Raw genomic sequence first — 21,466 nt, 5'->3', positions numbered from 1 at the left:
TTGAGCGCTGAGTGCCCCCACCCCTCCACAAGTCCTTGCGGGTTCCCCATCAAGCAACTGGGTCCAACTGGATGGCACCACACAACCCGGCCCCGCTGGGTGGCTGGCCCTGTGCGACTGGGTTAGACTTTTCCTGGGGAGAGGGGGAAGGAAGGAGAGAAAGCTGAAGACTGGGGGGGGGCAGATAAAGATAGATTGGCTGGCAGGTGAGAAGGAAGCAGGGAAAGGGGAGAAGGCATGGAAGCTTTCGAGGAAAGGTGGAGGACAGGCGAATGAGATTCCCCTACCTGCGAGTCCTTGCGAGTCCCCTGCTTGTTATGTCTGTACACCCAGGGAGTCCCACAGGTCGACAGAGATCCCTACTTTGTAGATTGCTTGCTTAAGGTGCCTTTCATCATTTACCTTGGCATCTGTCACTTGACTATCAGATACAGAGATACCCATACACGCCCAGCTTTTGATGCATTGCCACTAACGCCCTTATATACCTTGTCAACAAAATCCCAATAATTACCAATTTGGTCATCTCAGCCAGCTTTGAGCACTTTGAGGCCACTCAGTGAAATCCAGCTGCAAAGTGCATTGAGCGTGGATCGAAAGTGCATGATTTGGCATGTGTGAAAGCGCCCCAGGCTGGGTCGCGGTTCTGCAAGCCAGCCCCCCTTCGCACCAATGTCACATGAACACATGAAGCTGCCTTCTACTGAATCAAACCCTTGTTCCATTGAAGTCAGTATTGTCTACTCAGGCCGGCAGCAGTTCTCCAGGGTCTCAGGCAGGGGTCTTTCACATTACCTACTTGCCCAGTCCCTTTAACTGGAGATGCCAGGGATTGAACCTGGGACCCTTCTGAATGCCAGAGGATCTACCACTGAGCCACAGCCCCTCCCCACAACATAAGTAAAGCCATGAACACATGAAGCTGCCTTATACTGAATCAGACCCTGGGTCCATCATGGTCAGTATTGTCTACTCAGGCTGGCAGCAGCTCTCCAGGGGCTCAGGCAGAGGTCTTTCACATCACCTACCTGTAGGGTTGCCAGGTCCCTCTTGGCAAACCGGTGGGAGGTTTTAGGGGCTGAGCCTGAGGAGGGCGGGGTTTGGGGAGGGACCTCAATGCCATAGAGTCCAATGGCCAAAGTGGCCGTTTTCCTCCAGGGAACTGATCTCTACCGGCTGGAGATCAGTTGGAAGAGCAGGAGATCTCCTGCTAGTACCTGGAGGTTGGTACAATGTAAATTCAGGGTGCAGAAATAGTCTATTCAAAAGCTACCATATATCTCAACATGTCACAAAGCGATAAACAATCAGTACAAAAAATCCTAGACAAATACATCTCAAAATACAAAACGCTTCTTCGTGAGTATGTATTTGTATAGGATTTTTGATGTGAGCTGAAGAAGTGAGCTGAAGAAGTGAGCTGTGGCTCACGAAAGCTCATACCCTGCCAGAAAATATTTTTGTTAGTCTTTAAGGTGCTACTGGACTCTTGCTCTGTTCTTATCCTATCCAACATTATTAAATCAGTACCTAATATAAAATTAATACCAAGTATAGATAAGGGATTAAATCAAAGAGTATCCTTTAAATGGTCCCATTGAAAATTGATTTTCACAGTAAGTTCTCCAAGCCTCCCATTCCCCCCTAAAATTGTACATTATCGTTCTGGTTTATCAGAGCTGTCAGCTTTGCCATCTCGGTCAAGTCCAGCATCTTTTTAATCCAGTCTTTTTTTGTCTGGCATCTCAACGGTCTTCCATTGAGCCGCATATACCAATCGAGCAGCCGTGGTGGCAGAAATCAAACCCTCCCCAGGTACTTCTTAGCGGGTAGCCGTGTTAGTCTGTCTGCAGTAGTAGAAAAGAGCCAGAGTCCAGTAGCACCTTAAAGACTAACAAAAATATTTCCTGGCAGGGTATGAGCTTTCGTGAGCCACAGCTCACTTCTTCAGATCACTTCTTCAGATCTGTCTGCAGTAGTAGAAAAGGGCAAGAGTCCAGTAGCACCTTAAAGACTCACAAAAATATTTCCTGGCAGGGTATCCCATATGGTAGCTTTTGAATAGGCGATTTCTGCACCTTGGATTGACATTGTGCCGCTCTGGCACCTAATCCCCTAACATTGGTTGTACTGGCCCAGCGGTGTCTGCTTGGTCCTCCCCGTCCCTGGAGGTTGGCAACCCCAGCCACAGCCCCCCTCCCTTCCCCAGGTGGTACTTTTTTAAAAAAAATAATAGTTATTTTTTTCATTTAACATATCCACATGGATACAATATCCAATACTAAAAACAATAGTAGTAATAATAGTAATAATAGTAGTAATAATAATAAAAATAATAATAAAAAAACAAGTAATATCACTAATTTAATTTATTTGTATAGGATTTTTTGTACTGATTGTACAAAGACTCACAAAAATATTTCCTGGCAGGGTATCCCATATGGTAGCTTTTGAATAGGCGATTTCTGCACCTTGGATTGACATTGTGCCGCTCTGGCACCTAATCCCCTAACATTGGTTGTACTGGCCCAGCGGGGTCTGCTTGGTCCTCCCCGTCCCTGGAGGTTGGCAACCCCAGCCACAGCCCCCCTCCCTTCCCCAGGTGGTACTTTTTATTAAAAAAAATAGTTATTTTTTTCATTTAACATATCCAAATGGATACAATGTCCAATACTAAAAACAATAGTAGTAATAATAGTAATAATAGTAGTAATAATAATAATAAAAAAACAAGTAATATCACTAATTTAATTTATTTGTATAGGATTTTTTGTACTGATTGTACAAAGACTCACAAAAATATTTCCTGGCAGGGTATCCCATATGGTAGCTTTTGAATAGGCGATTTCTGCACCTTGGATTGACATTGTGCCGCTCTGGCACCTAATCCCCTAACATTGGTTGTACTGGCCCAGCGGTGTCGGCTTGGTCCTCCCCGTCCCTGGAGGTTGGCAACCCCAGCCACAGCCCCCCTCCCTTCCCCAGGTGGTACTTAAAAAAAAAATAATTATTATTTTTTTCATTTAACACATCCACATGGATACAATATCCAATCCTAAAAACAATAGTGGTAATAAGAATAATAAAAAAACCCAATATCACTAATGCGAAAGCGCCCCGGGGCCGTTTGTAGGGGGGGGTGCGCGCGCAACTCTGGGCCCAGGCCCCAACGGCAGCCCGGCCCTCAAGGGGGCGAGAAGGCGGCGCCTCCCGGCCGCGGGGAGGCCCCCTGCGTCCCCTCCGCGCCCGCCCGGCCTACCTCAGCGCCGCCGCCGCCGCGGCTCCCCGGCCTCAGGCCCGGCGCGCCGCCCCCGAAGGCCGCCTCACGAGCCGGGCCGCGGCGAGCGTCACCGGCCGGGCCTGCCCCTCCTCGTCGGCCGCCTCGCCTCGCCTCGCCCGCCCTCCTTGCCTGCCTTCCCCCGCCCGGGGCCTGCGGGCTGCAGCTGAGGCCGACGCCGCCCAGGCCAGACAGAGGCGGGCCTGCTGGGAAACGAATGAAGGGCTGTGGCCGCACTAGGTCGATCCCAGCGATGTATTAAGAGTTTGGAAATGTTATAGATATATATATATAAAAAAAACATCGCGTTAAAAGGTTTTTTTTTTTTTTTTTTTTGAGATGCCACGGCTAAAAAATGGTCTAAAAAATGGTCGGAAGACGCCTTCACCGCTAAAGGGGCCAACCGTTACCGCACTGGGTATTCCCACCGATGTATTAAGAGTCAAGTATTAAGACCCTAAACTGAGGCTGTCGTATTTTGGTCACGTCATGAGACGACAAGTGTCACTGGAAAAGACCGTCATGCTAAGAAAAGTTGAGGGCAGCAGGAAAAGAGGAAGACCCAACAAGAGATGGACGGACTCAATAAAGGAAGCCACAGCCCTCAATTTGCAAGATCTGAGCAAGGCTGTCAAAGATGGGACATTTTGGAGGACTTTCATTCATAGGGTCGCCATGAGTCGGAAGCGACTTGACGGCACTTAACACACACATTAAGACCCTGGCGGTCCCTTCCAACTCTACGATTCAGTGTATGGCACTTTGGATTCCCATTGGATAGAAAGATGGGATGAAGTAAATAATAAGGGGTTTTATATGCCGGCTTTCTCTACCACTTAAGGGAGAATCAAACCGGCTGACAATCGCCTTCCCTTCCCCACAACAGACGCCCTGTGAGGTGGGTGGGGCTGACAGAGCTCTAAGAGAGCGGTGACTAGCCCAAGGCCACCCAGCTGGCTTTGTGTGGAGGAGCGGGGAAACAAACCCAGTTCACCCGACTAACCTCCGCCGCTCATGTGGAGGAGCGGGGAATCGAACCCGGTTCTCCACCGCTCCAAACCACCGCTCTTAACCACTCAATACCATGCTGGTAATATGTAGCTGAAGATTCGCAGGGGGGTAAAAGGTGGGTTGGTGGGTGTGTGAGAAGGAAAGGAGAGTTGAATGTAGGGGGGCTGCCAGGAGAAGGGAAAGGAAATGGTGTAATGTGGCTTCACTAGGGATGCCGGCCTCCAGGTGGGCCCTGGGGGTCCCCTGGAATTACAGTTTATCTCCAGAATATGGAAATCAGTTCCCCTGGAGAAAATTGGATGCTTTGGAGGGCGGACTCTATGGCATTGTCCCCCGCTGAGGTCCCTGTCCTCCCCCAGGCTCCATCCCCAAATCTCCAGGTAGGGATGCCAGCCTCTAGGTGGGACCTGGGGATCCCCCGAAATGACAGCTCATCTCCAGACTACAGAGATTAGTTCCCCTGGACTAAATAGATGCTTGGGAGGGTGGACATTATGGCATGGCACCCAATTGAGGTCCTTGTCCTCCCCAGGCTCTATCCTCCAATCTCCAGGAGTTTCCCAACCTCGATCTGGCAGCCCTGCCCACCCTCATTCCTTGCTAGGGACCGGGGGCGGGGGGATGGGACCTGGCAACCCTATATTTCACAGGGTTGTTGCGGGGATAAAACAGAGGAGAGGAGAACTATGTGAGCTGCTTTGGGTGCCCATCGGGAAGAAAAGCAGGCTTTAAAGGAAATCAATAGTAGAAATAATAACGTGACCGCTGTTACATATTATCATATTATCATCATTTTCCTAAGCTAGTTCATGCTCTGCATCATTTTCAAGATGTCTTTATTATCATCATGGTCCTGAGCTAGTTCCATGCTCTACATCGTTTTCCAGATGTCTTTAAACAAAAACAAATTTATTAGATGTTTAGAGGGCTGACGTGGAGCCGGGGTTAGCATGTTGGACTGGCTGGAACCAGAGAAACCAAATCCCCCTCTGCGGGTCGTGAAACTGAACTTGGGTGGCTTTGCGCAACTTAACAGGGCAATCACAAGCAGAGCGACTCCAGACTAAGTTCATAGAATCATAGAGTTGGAAGGGACCACCAGGGCCATCAAGTCCAACCCCCTGCACAATGCAGGAAATTCACAACTACCTCCCCCCTCCACACCCCTAGTGACCAGAAGATGGCCAAGATGCCCTCCTTCTCATCGTCTGCCTAAGGTCACAGAATCAGCATTGCTGACAGATGGCCATCTAACCTCTTCTTAAAAACCTCCAGGGAAGGAGAGCTCACCACCTCCCGAGGAAGCCTGTTCCACTGAGGAACCACTCTAACTGTTAGAAAATTCTTCCTAATGTCTAGACGGAAACTCTTTTGATTTAATTTCAACCCATTGGTTCTGGTCTGAACTTCTTGGGCAACAGAAAACAACTAGTTCCTTGTTTTCAGTGGACACAGACAGAAGTAACTCCACGTAGGACTTCACTGTCGTTTTTTCTCAGGCCGGCTCGCCCAACAGGGTTGCTGAGAGGAGAGAAGAGACTGACGTCGGGCCAGTCAGTGTAGGCCCGCCCTGCCTAGAGAGCTAATTATCTTATTATGGGAAAGCACCACAATTAGCTCTCTGAAATAATCCTACGGTGTTGACAGAGGCTAAGTGGAAAGCGGTTGTGTGAAGTTCCTTTTTTTTTTTAAATAAAAAGGGAGTTTTGGGGCACCTCAATGGCAAACAGGTTTATTGCGGCACAGGTAGGGGTCAGTTCTATAATCGCTTGTTGCCTCTCTGGTTGTGATTTTGATGAGGCTGAAATTGGTTCCAATTTCAAAAAATAAAATGAAAAGGCTTTGGCTTGGATTTTTGTTCCGGTGCCAGTGTGGGAGCCAGCGTGGTGTAGTGGTTAAGAGTGGTGGTTTGTAGTGGTGGACTCTGATCTAGAGAACCGGGTTCAATTCCCCACTCCTCCACATGAGCGTTGGAGGCTAATCTGGTGAACTGGATTTGTTTCCCCACTCCTAAACATGAAGCCAGCTGGGTGACCTTGGGCTAGTCACAGCTCTCTTAGAGCTCTCTCAGCCCCACGTACCTTACAGGGTGTCTGTTGTGGGGAGGGGAAGGGAAGGTGATTGTAAGCCGGTTTGAGCCTCCCTTAATTGGTAGCGAAAGTCAGCATATAAAAACCAACTCTTCTTCTACTTCACCAGATACACTAGAGCCCTTTTCTCATGTTCCAGTGAACCCAAGTACATCCTGTATGTACACGCGTACATCTCTTTGTAAGAATGAGCCAACTCTTATTCATTTTGAAACTGAAACCAGGGATCCAATACTTGCATAAATGTGAGGTTTGTATCACACTCTTGGCTATATACGGTATGTGCTGAATGTAACATGAGAATTACCCAACATGTATATTTCAAAAATGAAACTTACACAGTACATGAATTGTGCATGCGCTCAATGTAACTTAAGTTGTCTGTATGGGAGGCAGTGTAACAGATCGAAAAAATTGTTAAGAGCAGTGAAATGCAAAAGTTCCAGCCTGTGGCATTTCTTTACAAAACTGGCCAATATACAAGACAAGCACAGTGATGTTTCACAAGAGTAACAGCAGAGGAGTATGAAAAATACCCCCACCCTCCAGCTGGGGCCTGGAGATCTCCTGGATTTTGAACTGATCTCCAGACTACAGAGATCAGTTCCCCTGGAGAAAATAGCTGCTATGGAGGATGGCATCTATAGCATTATACCGTACTGAGGTCCCTCCCCAAACCCAACCCTCCCCAGGCTCTGCCCCCAAATCTCCAGGAATTTCCCACCCTGGAGTTGGGAATTCTTATCTCTTTCCATTTATTATTTTATTTTATTAAAACATTTATTCTCCACCTTTCCCTGTGCTTCCAGCAATAGTTAAAAAACGATTCAGTTAAAACCAAAATAAAAGAGCAAACCCCCAATCACTCCTCTTCACCCTTAAAAGATGCCTGCTGTCTCTGGGAAAAGAAAGGAAAGACCGAAAGATGAGATGGACAGACAGAATCTGCGTCCAAATTCAAGATTGATTCCTCTGAAATTTTGGCATGAGGGAGGGGCTGTGGCTCAGTGGTAGAGCCTCTGCTTTGCATGCAGAAGGTCCCAGGTTTGATCCCCAGCATCTCCAGTTAAAGGGACTAGGTGAGGAGGTGATGTGAAAGACCCCTGCCTGAGACCCTGGAGATCCGCTGCCAGTCTGAGTAGACAGTACTGACTTGGGTGGACCGAGGGTCCGATTCAGTAGAAGGCAGCTTCATGTATTCAATCACAACCCACAATGCATATAATTGTTTACATTGAGGGGGGGCCTATCTTTTTTCCTGTATGAAATTTTAGGGTGTGCTAGTGCACCCCCTAAATCTTTTTATTTCAGGCCTTTGTCAATCACCCATCTCCCACCTTCCTAACCCGCTGACCAAGCAAATCCTACCTTCCAACCATTAACAATCACCTCGTTTCTCAATCCCAGCCAGAAAAGGACTCTGAGCTGGGGCGAACTGTCTGTCCGACCAACTCCTGCCATCCAGAGGACAGAGTGGCGGGGGGGTGGGTGGGGGGAAGAAGGGCAAGGAAAAATGAGTCATTCTAGTGTCACCTAGCAACAATAATGCTGTCACCTTGGTTACCCAGGCGGGGACGTGGAAGAGAATGTCATACACAGAAGTTCTTTTTGAGCTGGAAACGGCAACCCGGCACCAGAACAAGTTGTCTGGGGTTGCGCCAGGTAGCAGCAAGCCCCCTTAGCCCTTCTGACGCACCTTGGGGGTTACAGAGAGGCCAGGCAGGCTAATATTTTGCTTTCCTTTCTCCTGGGCACCCTTGGGTGGCTTTCGTTCCCCCAGCTTTTCTAGAAGTTTGCAAACCCGTTCACGAGGTCGGGGCGAGCCAGATTTGACGGGAAGCCAACTTAAGAGGGCAGGGGGGACCCTGAATTGACAACGGGGCTTAGAAAGTTTAAAAGTTCCTGGTAGCAACAGAAGGGGCGAGCCTTGTAATTTGGGGGTTGAGTGAGAAGGGGGAGAGTTCGGGAAGTGAAGGGATTTTGGGAGCGTGGACTTTTGAAACCCGAGTGCTTTAAAAACTTTAGTGAGGGATGGCTGGATTCGAGACACGAGAAAGGAAAATGGGTGCAAAGAGAAATCTTTTCTAGACTTGGGGCCTGGCATTGGCCCGGAAGAAGGGGAGAGGAAAGAGCAAAATTGTAGGAAGTATGTCTTTCCAGTTGGTGGGCTAGAAGGAAGCTGACAAGTGGGTGTGTGACTGGGGTCGGTGGAAATTTTGCTTGCGAGTTGGTCCTGAAAAGATTTTTATGTTCTTGCAGGTGGCTGAACTAAAGCTTTCGCTAAGAATCTGCGATAAGGAGAAGATTGATTAATCAGGACGTTGGAAGCCATCCAGGCAAATCACTGTTAAGCCGAGGAAAAACCTCGCCATGAAGCCAAGAGAGATTCCCAAGATTGTGAGGGTAAGTGAGGGATTATTATCCGTGGGAATTGGGATGAAGACACTATTCTCAGAGGGCTTTGAAAAGCTTACGTAAAGCCCTGTTTCTCCGATTAAGAGTCCTTCGTGATCCTGGCTGCCAAATTTGCACTTCGGAAGCTCCAAGGTGTTAAGTGGTGGAGAAAAGAGTCTTTAAGGTGGCTCAAGTCCAATATAAACTCAGATGTTCTCATTTGGGAAATTGATTTTTGCAGTCTACGAGGGTCGGAGGGATCAGCGGCTTCCCAGGCATTAGTTTTTAATAGCTTTTGTCCCTTTACTTATTGACTTGCTTCTCCAAAATGGCCTTGTTATAATATGTTTAGAATTAACATGCAGATCTGGTGTGACAAAGAGATGAGAGTGTTGAACTAGGTGGAAAGTTCAAATCCTCACTCACCCTTAAAGCTCACTGGGTTGGCCTTGGGCCAGTCAGAAAGCCAGCGTGGTGTGGCGGTTAAAGGCAGTGGTTAGGTGCGGCGGACTCTGATCTGGAGAACTGGGTTTGATTCCCCCACTCCTCCACCTGAGCGGCGGACTCTAATCTGGAGATCCGGCCTACACATGAAGCCTGTGGGGTGACCTTGGGCTGGTCACAGTTCTCTTCAAACTCTCTCAGCCTCACCTACCTCACAAGATGTCTGTTTGCAGGGAGAGGAAGGTGATTATAAGCCGGTTTGAGATTACTTACAGGTAGAGGAAACTGGGGTATAAAAACCAACTCTTCTTCTCTCAGCCGAACCAACCTCTCAGGATTGTTGTGAGGGTGAAGTTGGTGGGGAGAGGGCTGTGCGAACACGGCCCTGAGCATAACAGTGCAATCCTAAGCAGTTAGACCCTTCTAAGTCCTCTGAAGTCAAAGGCCTTAGAAAGATATTAGGATTGCATTGTAAATGAAATGAAAGTGGGGGGAATCATGCATCAGAATCGTAAAACAAAAATCCCTGGAGATATTCTCCCCGATGTCAGCATTTATTCTGCTGACTTGCTAGCTTTTCATATGGTAACTTTTCACATTTAGTCACAGCCGATCAAACCTCCAGTAGTCTGTCAAAATCCTTGCTGGGCAAATGCCCTACCTGGCCCCGCCCACTTCCTAAAAACACTTGGTGGGCATCAGAAAAGGTGTCGACGATGGGTGCCCGGGCGCCCATGAGCACCAGGTTGGGGGGCCCTTCTCTAGTGAATGTGAGTGCACAGATACACAGTCAGTCATACTTCAGGATAGTAAAAATCCCTGCTAAATAAGTTGTCTGCAGAGAGCCAGTTGAAGTCATAAGCCTGTAATGCAGTGGTTCCCAACCTTTTTTTGACCAGGGACCACTAAGACTTTTTTGTTCAGTGCAGGGACCCCAAGGTTCAAAATAAAAATTCTGAGAATTTGAAAATAAACTTTAATCATAACTGTTAGTTAAACATTAAGCTTAGAATAATATTTGAATATATATATTTATAATAGAGAACTTTTAATTGAAAATATTAATTTATTATGGGTTTATAACTTTGTTTCGCAGACCTTAATTTAGTTCTCGCGGACCCCTGGGGGTCCACGGACCCCTGGTTGGGAACCAGTGCTGTAATGAATGGTTGCAAACTGACATCTGCTCGTTTTTCATTTGTGCAATTACGTTGACTTATGATATACAGAATAACACATGATTTCTGAGGTGTTTTGCCATCCGTGTGTCACACGCAACTGCTCCCATGCGTATATGCGTGCCTGAGTTGGAGACAAATGGCTTATAATTAGGCAGAGCGTTCAAAATAACAATAAACCCCGTCAATATATAATTACCTTAAATGCAGTGTAGCAAGCCAATACGGTCGAAGTTGATGAGATTGTATGAAAACCCGTTCTATTAATTAGGAGCGTTCGTTATTACAAAAGTCTTGATACAGATTACTCATAGTGACATCCTGTAAGGATGGGTGGGGGTTGGGCGAGGCCAGAGAGAGATTCAGGATCATGTTTACTCCACTAAGGTCTGTGTCGCCGGCAACCAAGATCAAGTTAATTCATGCCATCATATTCCCTGTTACTATGTATGGGTGTGAAAGCTGGACAATGAAGAAAGCTGATAGGAAGAAAGTAGATTCCTTGGAAACGTTGTTTTGGAGGAGAGTGTTACGGATACCGTGGACTGCCAAAAAAACAAATCAGTGGGTTATAGATCAAATCAAGGCTGAACCGATCCTAGAAGCTAAAATGACTAAACTGAGGCTGTAGTACTTTGGTCACATTATACTTTACTCTGCTCTGGTTAGACCTCTCCTAGAGTACTGTGTTCAGTTTTGGGCACCGCAATTTAAGGAAGATGTAGACAAGCTGAAACGTGTCCAGAGGAGGGCAACCAAGATGGTGAGGGGTCTGGAGACCAAGTCCTATGAGGAAAGCTTGAAGGAGCTGGGTGTGTTTAGCCTGAAGAGGAGAAGACTGAGAGGGGATATGATAACCATCTTTAAGTACTCGAAGGGCTGTCATATAGAGGAGGGTGCTGAGTTGTTTTCTGTTGCCCCAGAAGCTCGGACCAGAACCAACGGGTTGAAATTAAATCAAAAGAGTTTCCGTCTAGACATTAGGAAGAACTTTCTAACAGTTCGAGCGGTTCCTGAGTGGAACAGGCTTCCTCGGGAGGTGGTGAGCTCTCCTTCCCTGGAGGATTTTAAGCAGAGGCTAGATGGCCATCTGTCAGCAGTGCTGATTCTATGTCCTTAAGCAGATCATGAGAGGGAGGGCATCTTGGCCATCTTCTGGCCATGGAGTAGGGGGTCACTAGGGGTGTGTGGGGGAGGTAGTAGTCGTGAATTTCCTGCATTGTGCAGGGGTTGGACTAGATGACCCTGGTGGTCGCTTCCAATTCTATGATTCTAAGATTCACTGGAAAAGGCAATCGTGCTAGGGAAAGTGGAAGGCAGCATGAAAAGAGGAAGACCCAACAAGAGATGGATTGACTCTATAAAGGAAGCCACTGCCCTCAGTCTGCAAGACCTGAGCAAGGCTGTTAAAGATAGGACATTTTGGAGGGTCGCCATGAGTCGGAAGTAACTTGACGGCACTTCACACACACAAGATCTGGTTTATAGATGCAGAAGAATGAAGGGGTAGAATCCAGAGGTGGTGCAGAGGACTGCAGACTGTCCTGAATGCTCTTGTGCATGAACAGCTTTGCAAGCAGAAAGCTCCTCTTTGCTCGCTGCCCTGGTTTTCTAGTGTCAGGGAGTTTTTAATGTAGGGGACATTCTACCGTGTGATCCTCAACCTGCAGTCGGCCAGCTCTTGGTCGTGCTGAGAAAATATATGCTCTCGGTACAAGGCTGATGTTGGTTCCCAGTTTTTATCAATAGTCTCGACTTCCTTATTCTCCAGTCCAGCCACAAATCTGGTTAATGCGACATTCAAAGTGAAATAGAGACCCTGAAAAAAAAAGCATGTCCTTATTTTGCTTTCTGGAGACAAATGTCACTGGTGCCTTCGTATAGTTGGCTAATCTTACAGGCTTTTCACAAATGATTCTTTTTGTCTTTCCTAGGCCCAAAATGATTCTATTTACAATATGAGCCATGCCAAAGGAATACCAGAGCTACCCCCTTTGCCCGGCATATCGTCTGAAGATCCTTCTGAACTATATCAGGTACGTGCAAGCTGCTTACTTTCTCATTGGATTACAGCAGCTGAAACGCCTTCTCCCAGCGTGGCATAGTGGTTAAGAGCGATGGACTCTTATCTGGAGAACCGGGTTTGATTCCCCACTCCTCCACATGAGCGGCGGAAGCTAATCTGGCGAACTGGATTTGTTTCCCCACTCCTACACACGAAGCCAGCTGGGTGACCTTGGGCTAGTCACACTCTCTCAACCCCCCCTACCTCACAGGGTGTCTTTTGCTGGGAGGGGAAGGGAAGGCGATTATAAGGTTTGATTCTTCCTTAAGTGGCAGAGAAAGTCGGCATATAAAAACCAACTGTTCTTCTTCTCCTTCTGGCATGGACCACTGCCAAAAAGTCAGGGCAGGATTGCTAATCAGGTTTCCAAGTAGAATGGCAGGAACATTCTCATTTTAAAAAGCATGTTTTGGCCACAAGTATTTGATTCAAAGTGAGACTCATGGTAGAAAACTGTTATAGGTTGAGTATCCCTTATCTGGACATCCACTATCCGGACTGATCCGAAAACCGGACCTTTTGAGCCGGGATGCAGGCATTACTCACAGGCCCTCCTCAGCAGTGCTATTGATGGTTCAATGTACACAAAATTATTTAAAATATTGTTTAAAATTACATTCAGGCTATCTGGATAAAGTGTATATAAAATAGATATAAACCCTAAATGAATTCAGTGTTTAAACCTGGGTCCCATCCCCAAGATAATCTCATTATGTATATCAAAAATTCCAAAATATTCCAAAATGCTGAAAGATCTGAAATACGGACCACTTCTGGTCCAAGCAGTCTGGATAAGGGATACTCAACTTGTACATGTTCCCCACCTTTCTGGGTCCAGGGACAGCATTTTCCTGATCCGTGGCTCTGGTAGAGCCTCTGCTTGGCCTGCAGAAGGTCCCAGGTTCAATCCCCGGCATCTCCAGTTAAAGGGACCAGGCAAGTAGGTGATGTGAAAGACCCCAACCTGAGACCCTGGAGAGCCACTGTGGGTCTGAGTAGACAATACTGACTCTGATGGATGAAGGGTCTGAGGTGGAAGAAAAAAGAGGGCAATAAAACCCAACCTGAAAACAGAAGCTGGGTACCCAAGATTGGGTAGAAAGGAAAATCTGTCTGTCTGTCTGTCTGTCTGTCTGTCTGTCTGTCTGTCTGTCTGTCTGTCTGTCTGTCTCTCTCTCTCTCTCTCTCTCTCTCTATCTATCTATCTATCTATCTATCTATCTATCTATCTATCTATCTATCTATCTATCTATCTATCTATCTATCTATCAATATAGATATACATACAGATAGATAGATAGATAGATAGATAGATAGATAGATAGATAGATAGATAGATAGATAGATAGATAGATAGATAATAGATAGATAGATAATAGATAGATAGATAGATAGATAGATAGATAGATAGATAGATAGATAGATAGATAGATAGATATTTCTACCCAATCTTGGGTACCCAGCTTCTGTTTTCAGGTTATATACTGAAAAAATAATTTATTCGAAGCGCTATGTAAAGGTTAAAAATATTTAAAAATCATTAAAATAGCACAATGGCATTTCCTAGGGTTGATATCTGTAACCACATACCAAATGCGTTTCGGCCTATTGGGCCTTCATCAGTGGTCAATTAAAACCCATGTTAAGCCTTCACACATTTACAGAAATAAATACATACATATACAAACGGTTCAAATCAAACCAGGCATGTGTATAGGTTACTCAATCATCTGGTCAGATTAGTTCTAGTTGTAATACTGGTTTGTATATGTCGCTAATGTACGATGTGTGCAGGTATCAACCTAGTAGAGCAGATTTTGATGGGCCAAGGGGTCTGATTCAGTCGAAGGGAGCTTCGTGTGTTCCCTTTGGGGAAGAGGGCACTGGAAACCTATGATGTTTCTGTGATATTTGCTTTATTTACATATATTTATAAGTAGAGCACAGCAAAAAGTCACCCATACAAGGCAGCAGATCTGCTATGGCACATCAGCCACCCCCCCCCCCCAATGGGGGGGAGTGGAGAGGGAGATTCTGTACCCTCAGAGTCCTTCAGGCAACTCCCAGCTGTATCGCTTGGCTTCCATCTGTCTCAGCCAGAATCAAAACTGATCTTTTTTCACAGACAGACACACAGTGCGCCCTCGCCCTTCGGCTGGGCGGGTGTCCCATCCTTCTGATGGGCGTGTAGACAGATCTAGGCAGATCTCTTTCCTAACAATTAATTAGATTCAAATCCTTATTTGTCATGAAGAAGAGTTGGCATTTATATGCCGACTTTCTCTACCTTTTAAGGAGAATCAAACCGGTTTGCAATCTCCTTCCCTTCTTCTCCCCACAGCAGACACCTTGTGTGGTAGGTGGGGCTGAGAGAGTTCAGAGAGAACTGTGATTAGCCCAAGGTCACCCAGCAGGCTTCATGGGGAGGAGTGGGGAATCAAACCCATCTCTCCACATTAGAGTCCACCGCTTTTAAATGCTACATCTCACTGGCTTACTGGGTGGCTTTGAGCCAGTGTGGTGTAGTGGTTAAGAGCGGTGGTTTGGAGCCGTGGATTCTGATCTGGAGAACTGGGTCTGATTCCCCACTCCTCCACAGTAACGGCGGAGGCTAATCTGGTGAACTGGATTTGTTTCCCCACTCCTGCACACAAAACCAGCTGGGTGACCTTGGGCAAGTTACAGTTCTATTAAGAGCTCTCTCAACCCCACCTACCTTACAGGGTGTCTGTTGTGGGGAGGGGAAGAGAAGGTGATTGTAAGCCGGTTTGATTCTCCCTAAAGTGGTAGAGAAAGTTGTCATGTAAAAACCAGCTCTTCTTCTTCTTCATGGTGAACGGAATTAGTGGAGTAATGGATAATCGGCGAATCAACTGATAATAAACAAAGCAACTAGGAGATTTTCGGGCTCTTCCTGGGCACCGTGGCCTTTCCTCTGCCAAGCTCTTCTTTAGTTTCTATTTTCACATTTTCCCCTTGAGTGTTCCTTCTCTATTGCTTTGCCTGCACAGTCTGTTACTAGAGCCAAGATTCTGCCCCACCTAGTGGGAAGAACTTCTTAAAACATTGAGAAGTATCGTTCTTTTATGCCAGCTACGGACGTCGTGGGTGCCCAGAGGTTTCTGGCATTGTCCGTGAAACAGTTTCCTCCATTTCTAAGCGAACCAGCCAGTCTTTCTCCTTTCCCTGTATCCTCCGAGGACCCGTTTGCTATTAATTGTAACAGAGACCTAGTGGCCGAATCTAGTTCCGTCACTGAAACAATTCCCCCCACCGCTTTCCGAGGCTTTAACTTGACAATAGGATGAGTGTGGTATCGGGATCTGAGCGGAATAGCAGAGGGCCCCGTGCGGTGCGCTTAGAGAAGCGTCTCTCGAGCGGGTCCCATAACACGGATTTGCTGTCTGTTTCTTTACTGATAAGGCGATCCCTGCCAGTCAGAAAGCCAAAATCCACTCACTGCTGGGGCTTATCAACTCTTCCCCCCCCAAAAAAATCAGCCGAGCTTTTTATTATCGTTTCTGACTAAAGCTTATGGTGGTAGAAAAAGGCCTCCTCCCTGTTGCTAAGAGCAAAGATATATCACTTTTTATCTTAATACTCTGTTTCTCTGGAGGTCATACAATGGCCCAACAAATGGAATGGATTTAACTATAGTCGCCATGGCGATAGATTTGCCGAGATGCTACTTTAAATTGGGATGAGCAAACGTCCCCGGTTCCATCCTTTCATTGTTCTGTGGGTGTATTGTTCTGTCCTGAGTTTGAGATCCCCTGTTTCATTGGGAAATTTTCTAAAGGCATATTTGGGTTTTTTGAAAGGATTTTTTATCTCGCCTTTCCCGCCAGCCACGGTAGAACCAGAGTGTGCAATTTACCTTTCAAACAGCTCCTGTCTTTCCTGTTTTGACTGTTTAAACTGCTGCTCCTGCCTCTAGACCACGCTATTGTGGCTTAACTATTCCTGGAAGCGCAGAACTCCAGAGCATGTCTTTCGAGCAGACCTAGCAGCATCCCAGGCAAAAATATAGCCCGTAGCTTGCCACTGAGCCTCTGTGAAATCTAGTCGGTTACTAGAAGAAGAGTTAGTTTTTATATGCTGACTTTCTCTACCACTTAAGGAAAAATCAAACTGGCTTACAATCACCTTCCCCTCCCCACAACAGACACCCTGTGAGGTAGGTGGGGCTGAGAGAGCTGTGACCAGCCCAAGGTCACCCAGCTGGCTTCATGGGTAGGAATGGGAAACAAATCCAGTTCACCAGATTAGCCTCCGCCGCTCATGCGGAGGAGTTGGGGAATCAAACCCGGTTATCCAGCTCAGAGTCCGCTCAACCACTACACCATGCTGTAATAATTTGCTGCAGAAATATCTCTCCTAGATCTGATAAGAAGATAATGCATATTGGCCCTGAATTATAGGAGAATGTCTGTAAATGTATAAACTCCCCTGGAAAGGAAACTTACCAGATTGCACGCTTCCGTGCCGTTGCCCCGTTTGTTCTCTGTTCCAGCTGATCCAAAGGAGCAGTTATTACCCTTCGCTGATGCAAAGAGCATCCTGGACGCTGGCGGCCCCGTTTAAAGAGCAGCGCTATTTCCGAAGCCCCAGCGACTCCATCGCCAATAACTACACCCTTACCGCCCGCAACCTGAAGATGAAAGATCTACAGAAGATCCCTTCAGTCCTCAGGCCAAGGAAGCCCTCGGGGTCAAGCAAACAGAGGGCAGAGTCTCCACGTATCCTGCAAATGGGCGGGTGGCTCACATTTTATCTCCATGCGTTTTATCTGGGAAACGTTTTCTATCTCTGCTAGTTATATACGATTATGGGCTAAATGGGGTGGGGATGAAGAGCAAAGCAGCTTTCGGTACACAGAGGTTATTAGCTGATTACTCCCTGGCTGTTTTTTTTCTTGAGCACAACATCAACCCTGTTTTTAAGGGATGATGATTTCAACTAGAGACCCACGCTGAAGGTTTACAGCATGGAGTAGTGGTTAAGAGCAGTGGTTAAGAGCGGTGAAATCTAATCTGGAGAACCGAGTTGGTTTCCCCACTCCTACACACGAAGCCAGCTGGATGACCTTGGTCAAGTCACAGCGCTCTTAGAGCTCTCTCAGCCCCACCTACCTCACAGGGTGTCTGTTGTGGGGAGAGGAAGGGAAGGCGACTGTAAGCCGGCATATAAAAAACCAACTCCTCCTCCTCCTCCTCCTCCTCCTCCTTCTTCTTCTTCTTCTTCTTCCTCTTCCTCCTCCCCCTCTTCCTCTTCTTCCTCCTCCTCTCCCTGCTGGCCCAGCCTCCATAACTGAACTCCAAGGCATTAGTGGAAAAAGGATGTCCGACTTTTCTCATGCTGCCAAGTCATCTGTGATAAAATGTCACCTGTGATAAAATGACAGCATGGTGTAATGGTTAAGAGCGGCGTTTTGGAGCAGTGGAGTCTGATCCGGAGAACCGGGTTTGATTCCCCACTCCTCCACGTGAGCGGCAGAGGCTAATCTGGTGAACCAGGTTGGTTTCCCCATTCCTACACACGAAGCCAGCTGGGTGACCTTGGGCAAGTCACAGCGCTCTTAGAGCTCTCTCATCCCCACCTACCTCACAGGGTGTCTGTTGTGGGGAGAGGAAGGGAAGGTGATTGTAAGCTGGTTTGAGTCTCCCTTAAGTGGTAGAGAAAGTCGGCATATAAAAACCAACTCTTCTTCTTCTTGCGGGGGTGTGTGCATTAAAACTGTCCCACAGAGTAATTATTTTGCCTATTCAGGCTGCCTTTTCCTCCTTGCTCTGTGCCAATGCATGATGTAGTTGGAGTGCTACACTGGGATCTGGGACAACCAGGTTCGAAGCCCCACTCTGCCAAGGAAGCTGGCCGGGTGCCCTTGGGCCGGTCTCACACTGAGCCTCACCTACCTCACAGGGTTGTTGTGAGGATAAAACGGGGGAGAGGAGCACGATGCAAGCCACCTTGGGTCCCCGTCGAGGAGAAAGGTGGGGTATAAACTGAGTCGGCAAATGAAATGTCCGTGTTTTGTTTCCCCAGTCTGGTTTTTCCCCCTTGACTGAGTCTCATAGTTCAAAAAGAATACGCACCTTCTGAGAAGAAGCAGAAACTGTCGCCGAGGAGTGCTTTTGAATGTGACGGGTATTGTGCAGTTTGTCAGCTATGCTTTTATAGGTCAGGTGTCGCAGGTGGAAAGTCAGACAATAGTCCATGTTGCATGAATTGTCAAGGCAGGTAGAAGAGTAGAAGGGCACATTTTCTGGGCTCCAGTCCTGCCACCTGGCAAGTCTAGCCAGAACGCTAGAGAAAATTACACCTAGCATATCTGATTAAGGGAGACACCTTGCAGAACAAAGAGAGCCAGCGTGGTGTAGCGGTTAAGAGGGGTGGTTTGGAGCGGTGGAGTCTGATCGGGAGAACCGGGTTCGATTCCCCACTTCTCCACATGAGCGGCGGAGGCTAATTCTGGTGAACTGGATTTGTTTCCCCACTCCTCCGCACGAAGCCAGCTGGGTGACCTTGGGCCAGTCACAGTTCTCTTGGAGCTCTCTCAGCCTCACCTACCTCACTTGGTGTCTGTTGTGGGGAGGGGAAGGGAAGGTGATTGTAAGCCGTTTTGAGTCTCCCCTAAGTGGTAGAGAAAGTTGGCATATAAAAACAAGCTCTTCTTCTATTATCAGAAACCTATCAATATGGTGGCTTGAAGTGGATTGGTGTAATTTAAGCATTTACCTTTTTTTTAAAAGTTGCAGCTAAGTTTATTAATACGGTCAACTGACCAATCATGTGCCAACACATAAAAATTTCCAGACACAATAGTTTTGCACCGCAGAATCACAGACTGCCCGTACATATAAAGGTGTAAAGTCAATAAAAGCAACCCCTGGTTAAAATTATCATATTAAAATTGTAAAATATTCTAACAATCATTCTCTAACAAAGCTCTGCGTATTTTAATAGCAACAGCGCAGAACTTGGCAGTTTGCAGCGTAAGCTGAGGGTCTTCTCCTAATATGAGCTTCTTTGCCAAATGCTCAGCTGACTCATCAGGGAATTTACCAAGTGGGGAAAGTTATGGCGACCCTGTAGGGTTTTCAAGGCAAGAAACGTTCAGAGGTGGTTTGCCGTTGCCTGCCTCTGCGTAGCCACCCTGGTATTCCTTGGTGGTCTCCCATCCAAATGCTGACCGGGGCCAACCCTGCCTAGCTTCCGAGATCTGACACTATCGGGCTAGCCTGGCCCATCCAAGTCAGAGCAAGTATCAACATAGTGATATCCAAATTATGGTAATGTAGTTACTCATTGGTGGGTGTAAAGCATATATGGCTTTCGCTGATGGTCATTTTGACAGTGAAAGTTGTATGGCCACATTGGTACATGCAAAGTCCAAAAATGAGAACAAAATCTATGTAATACCTTTTATTAAGGCCAACCAAATGGACACCCCACATTGCACAAGCTTTCGAGTTCACCACAACCCTTCCTGAGGCTGGAAGCTACAAAATTTAATTACAAAAAATAAAAAAAAATAAAAAATTAAGGTAGGTGTTTGCAGATGTGCGTGAAGATTTCCCATGTAATGTGTAGTTTGACCCTTAGCCCCCCCTTGAAAAATCTTGACACATGAGGAGGGGCTGTGGCTCAGTGGTAGATCACCTGCTTGGTATGCGGAAGGTCCCAGGTTCAGTTTCCGGCGTCTCCAGTTAAAGGGACTAGGCAAGTAGGTGATGGAAAGTCCCCTGCCTGAGACCCTGGAGAGCTGCTGCCGGTCTGAGTAGACAATACTGACTTTGATGGATCAAGGGTCTGGTTCAGTATAAGGCAGCTTCATATGTTCATATGTCCCAAGTTCAATCCCCGTTGTCTCCAGTTAAAGGGACCAGACAAGCAGGTGACGTGAAAGACCTCTGCCTGAGACCCTGGAGAGCTGCTGCCAGTCTGAGTAGACAGTACTGACTTTGATGGCCAAGGGTCTGATTCAGTAGAAGGCAGCTTCATGTGTTCATGGGAATAATTTTCTTGTTTCTGTTCCCTTAGAATATGTAGTTCCTATTTTTTTCATTTTTTATTTGTAACCTCGAGTGCTAGAGTTTTACGTGTATGGGAAAAATAAAAACTGGAGCTCCCAAAATATCAGCACAAAGATGCCTTGCCGTTCAGTACTTATCACCAGAAATGGGTGTTCTTTTATTTCAGAGCCCCCTCAGTATCAGAACTGGAGGTGCCACAGGGGCATCATAAAATCCCAGAATTAAGAGATATATACTATTCTGACAAACAGCCTCTGACTCCAGAAGAACAGCTGGTTGTGATGCTCCGGAACGAGGAAGAGGTCAACAAACAGGAGAGTCCTCCCTCGAACAGCGATCTTGAAGTAAGTGTGCCATTTTTCAAAAGCAGAGCAATATTTTAAAACATCCTCGGTCACCGGGGCATACATTTGAGACTCGGAGCATGCTTCCTAGAGAGAGGGACTGCAGTTGTTTATGCATGGGTACTTTCACCTACGCTTGCCCCCAGGCTGTCTCGGTTGCTCCTTGAAGTTATGCATGAGTTTCTCCTCCATTAGAGATGACCTCGCTGCCAGCCCTCGCAAATCCTGGGACTTTCTGTCCCTCTGTTAACCCGGTTCTTCCCTCTCCCCTGAGCTCAGCCTGGGTAAAATCCCCGTGCATAAGGCAAAACGCGGGACACGCAAGCTTAGTTTCTCTCACAGCCAGTTACAAAGCAGTGTGTAAAGAGGCAGGGATTCAAATGCTTCCTGCTTCCTCGGAGCTCTTTCTGAGCACAAGAAAGGCGTTTTAAAACCGAGGCTTGGATTTTTGGGGGCCCCTTTCAGGTTGTTTTTGTGTTTTGTTCTTAAAATGCTTTCTTATGCAGCAAGTGGGTTTTTTTGGGGGGGGAGGGAATTTTCTCACTCAGTAAGCTCTACAAAGTAAGCCAATTGCAAAGCAGCATTTCAAGGGGCGGGGACTTGATTTGAGTTTGGAGACTGCTGGTG

The 21,466-nt window shown here is 46.9% G+C and overlaps 1 protein-coding gene across 1 annotated transcript in view; it reads left to right on the top strand.

The window, feature by feature from the left end:
• The first annotated feature begins 9,932 nt into the window (after positions 1-9,932).
• Positions 9,933-21,466, top strand: part of DNAH3 (dynein axonemal heavy chain 3) — a 112,635-nt gene continuing 101,101 nt past the window's right edge. The window contains exons 1-4 of the mRNA XM_056866607.1: positions 9,933-9,986; positions 12,329-12,430; positions 16,973-17,217; positions 20,662-20,839. Of these exons, the coding sequence (XP_056722585.1) occupies positions 9,933-9,986; positions 12,329-12,430; positions 16,973-17,217; positions 20,662-20,839 (579 nt within the window). The remainder of the gene's footprint in view (positions 9,987-12,328; positions 12,431-16,972; positions 17,218-20,661; positions 20,840-21,466) is intronic.

Source organism: Euleptes europaea, chromosome 21 (assembly GCF_029931775.1).
Source record: "Euleptes europaea isolate rEulEur1 chromosome 21, rEulEur1.hap1, whole genome shotgun sequence".
In the NCBI taxonomy this organism is placed as follows: Eukaryota; Metazoa; Chordata; class Lepidosauria; order Squamata; family Sphaerodactylidae; genus Euleptes; species Euleptes europaea.
Note: the sequence above shows the minus strand (reverse complement) of the source record. Positions and strands in the feature narration are given on the sequence as shown.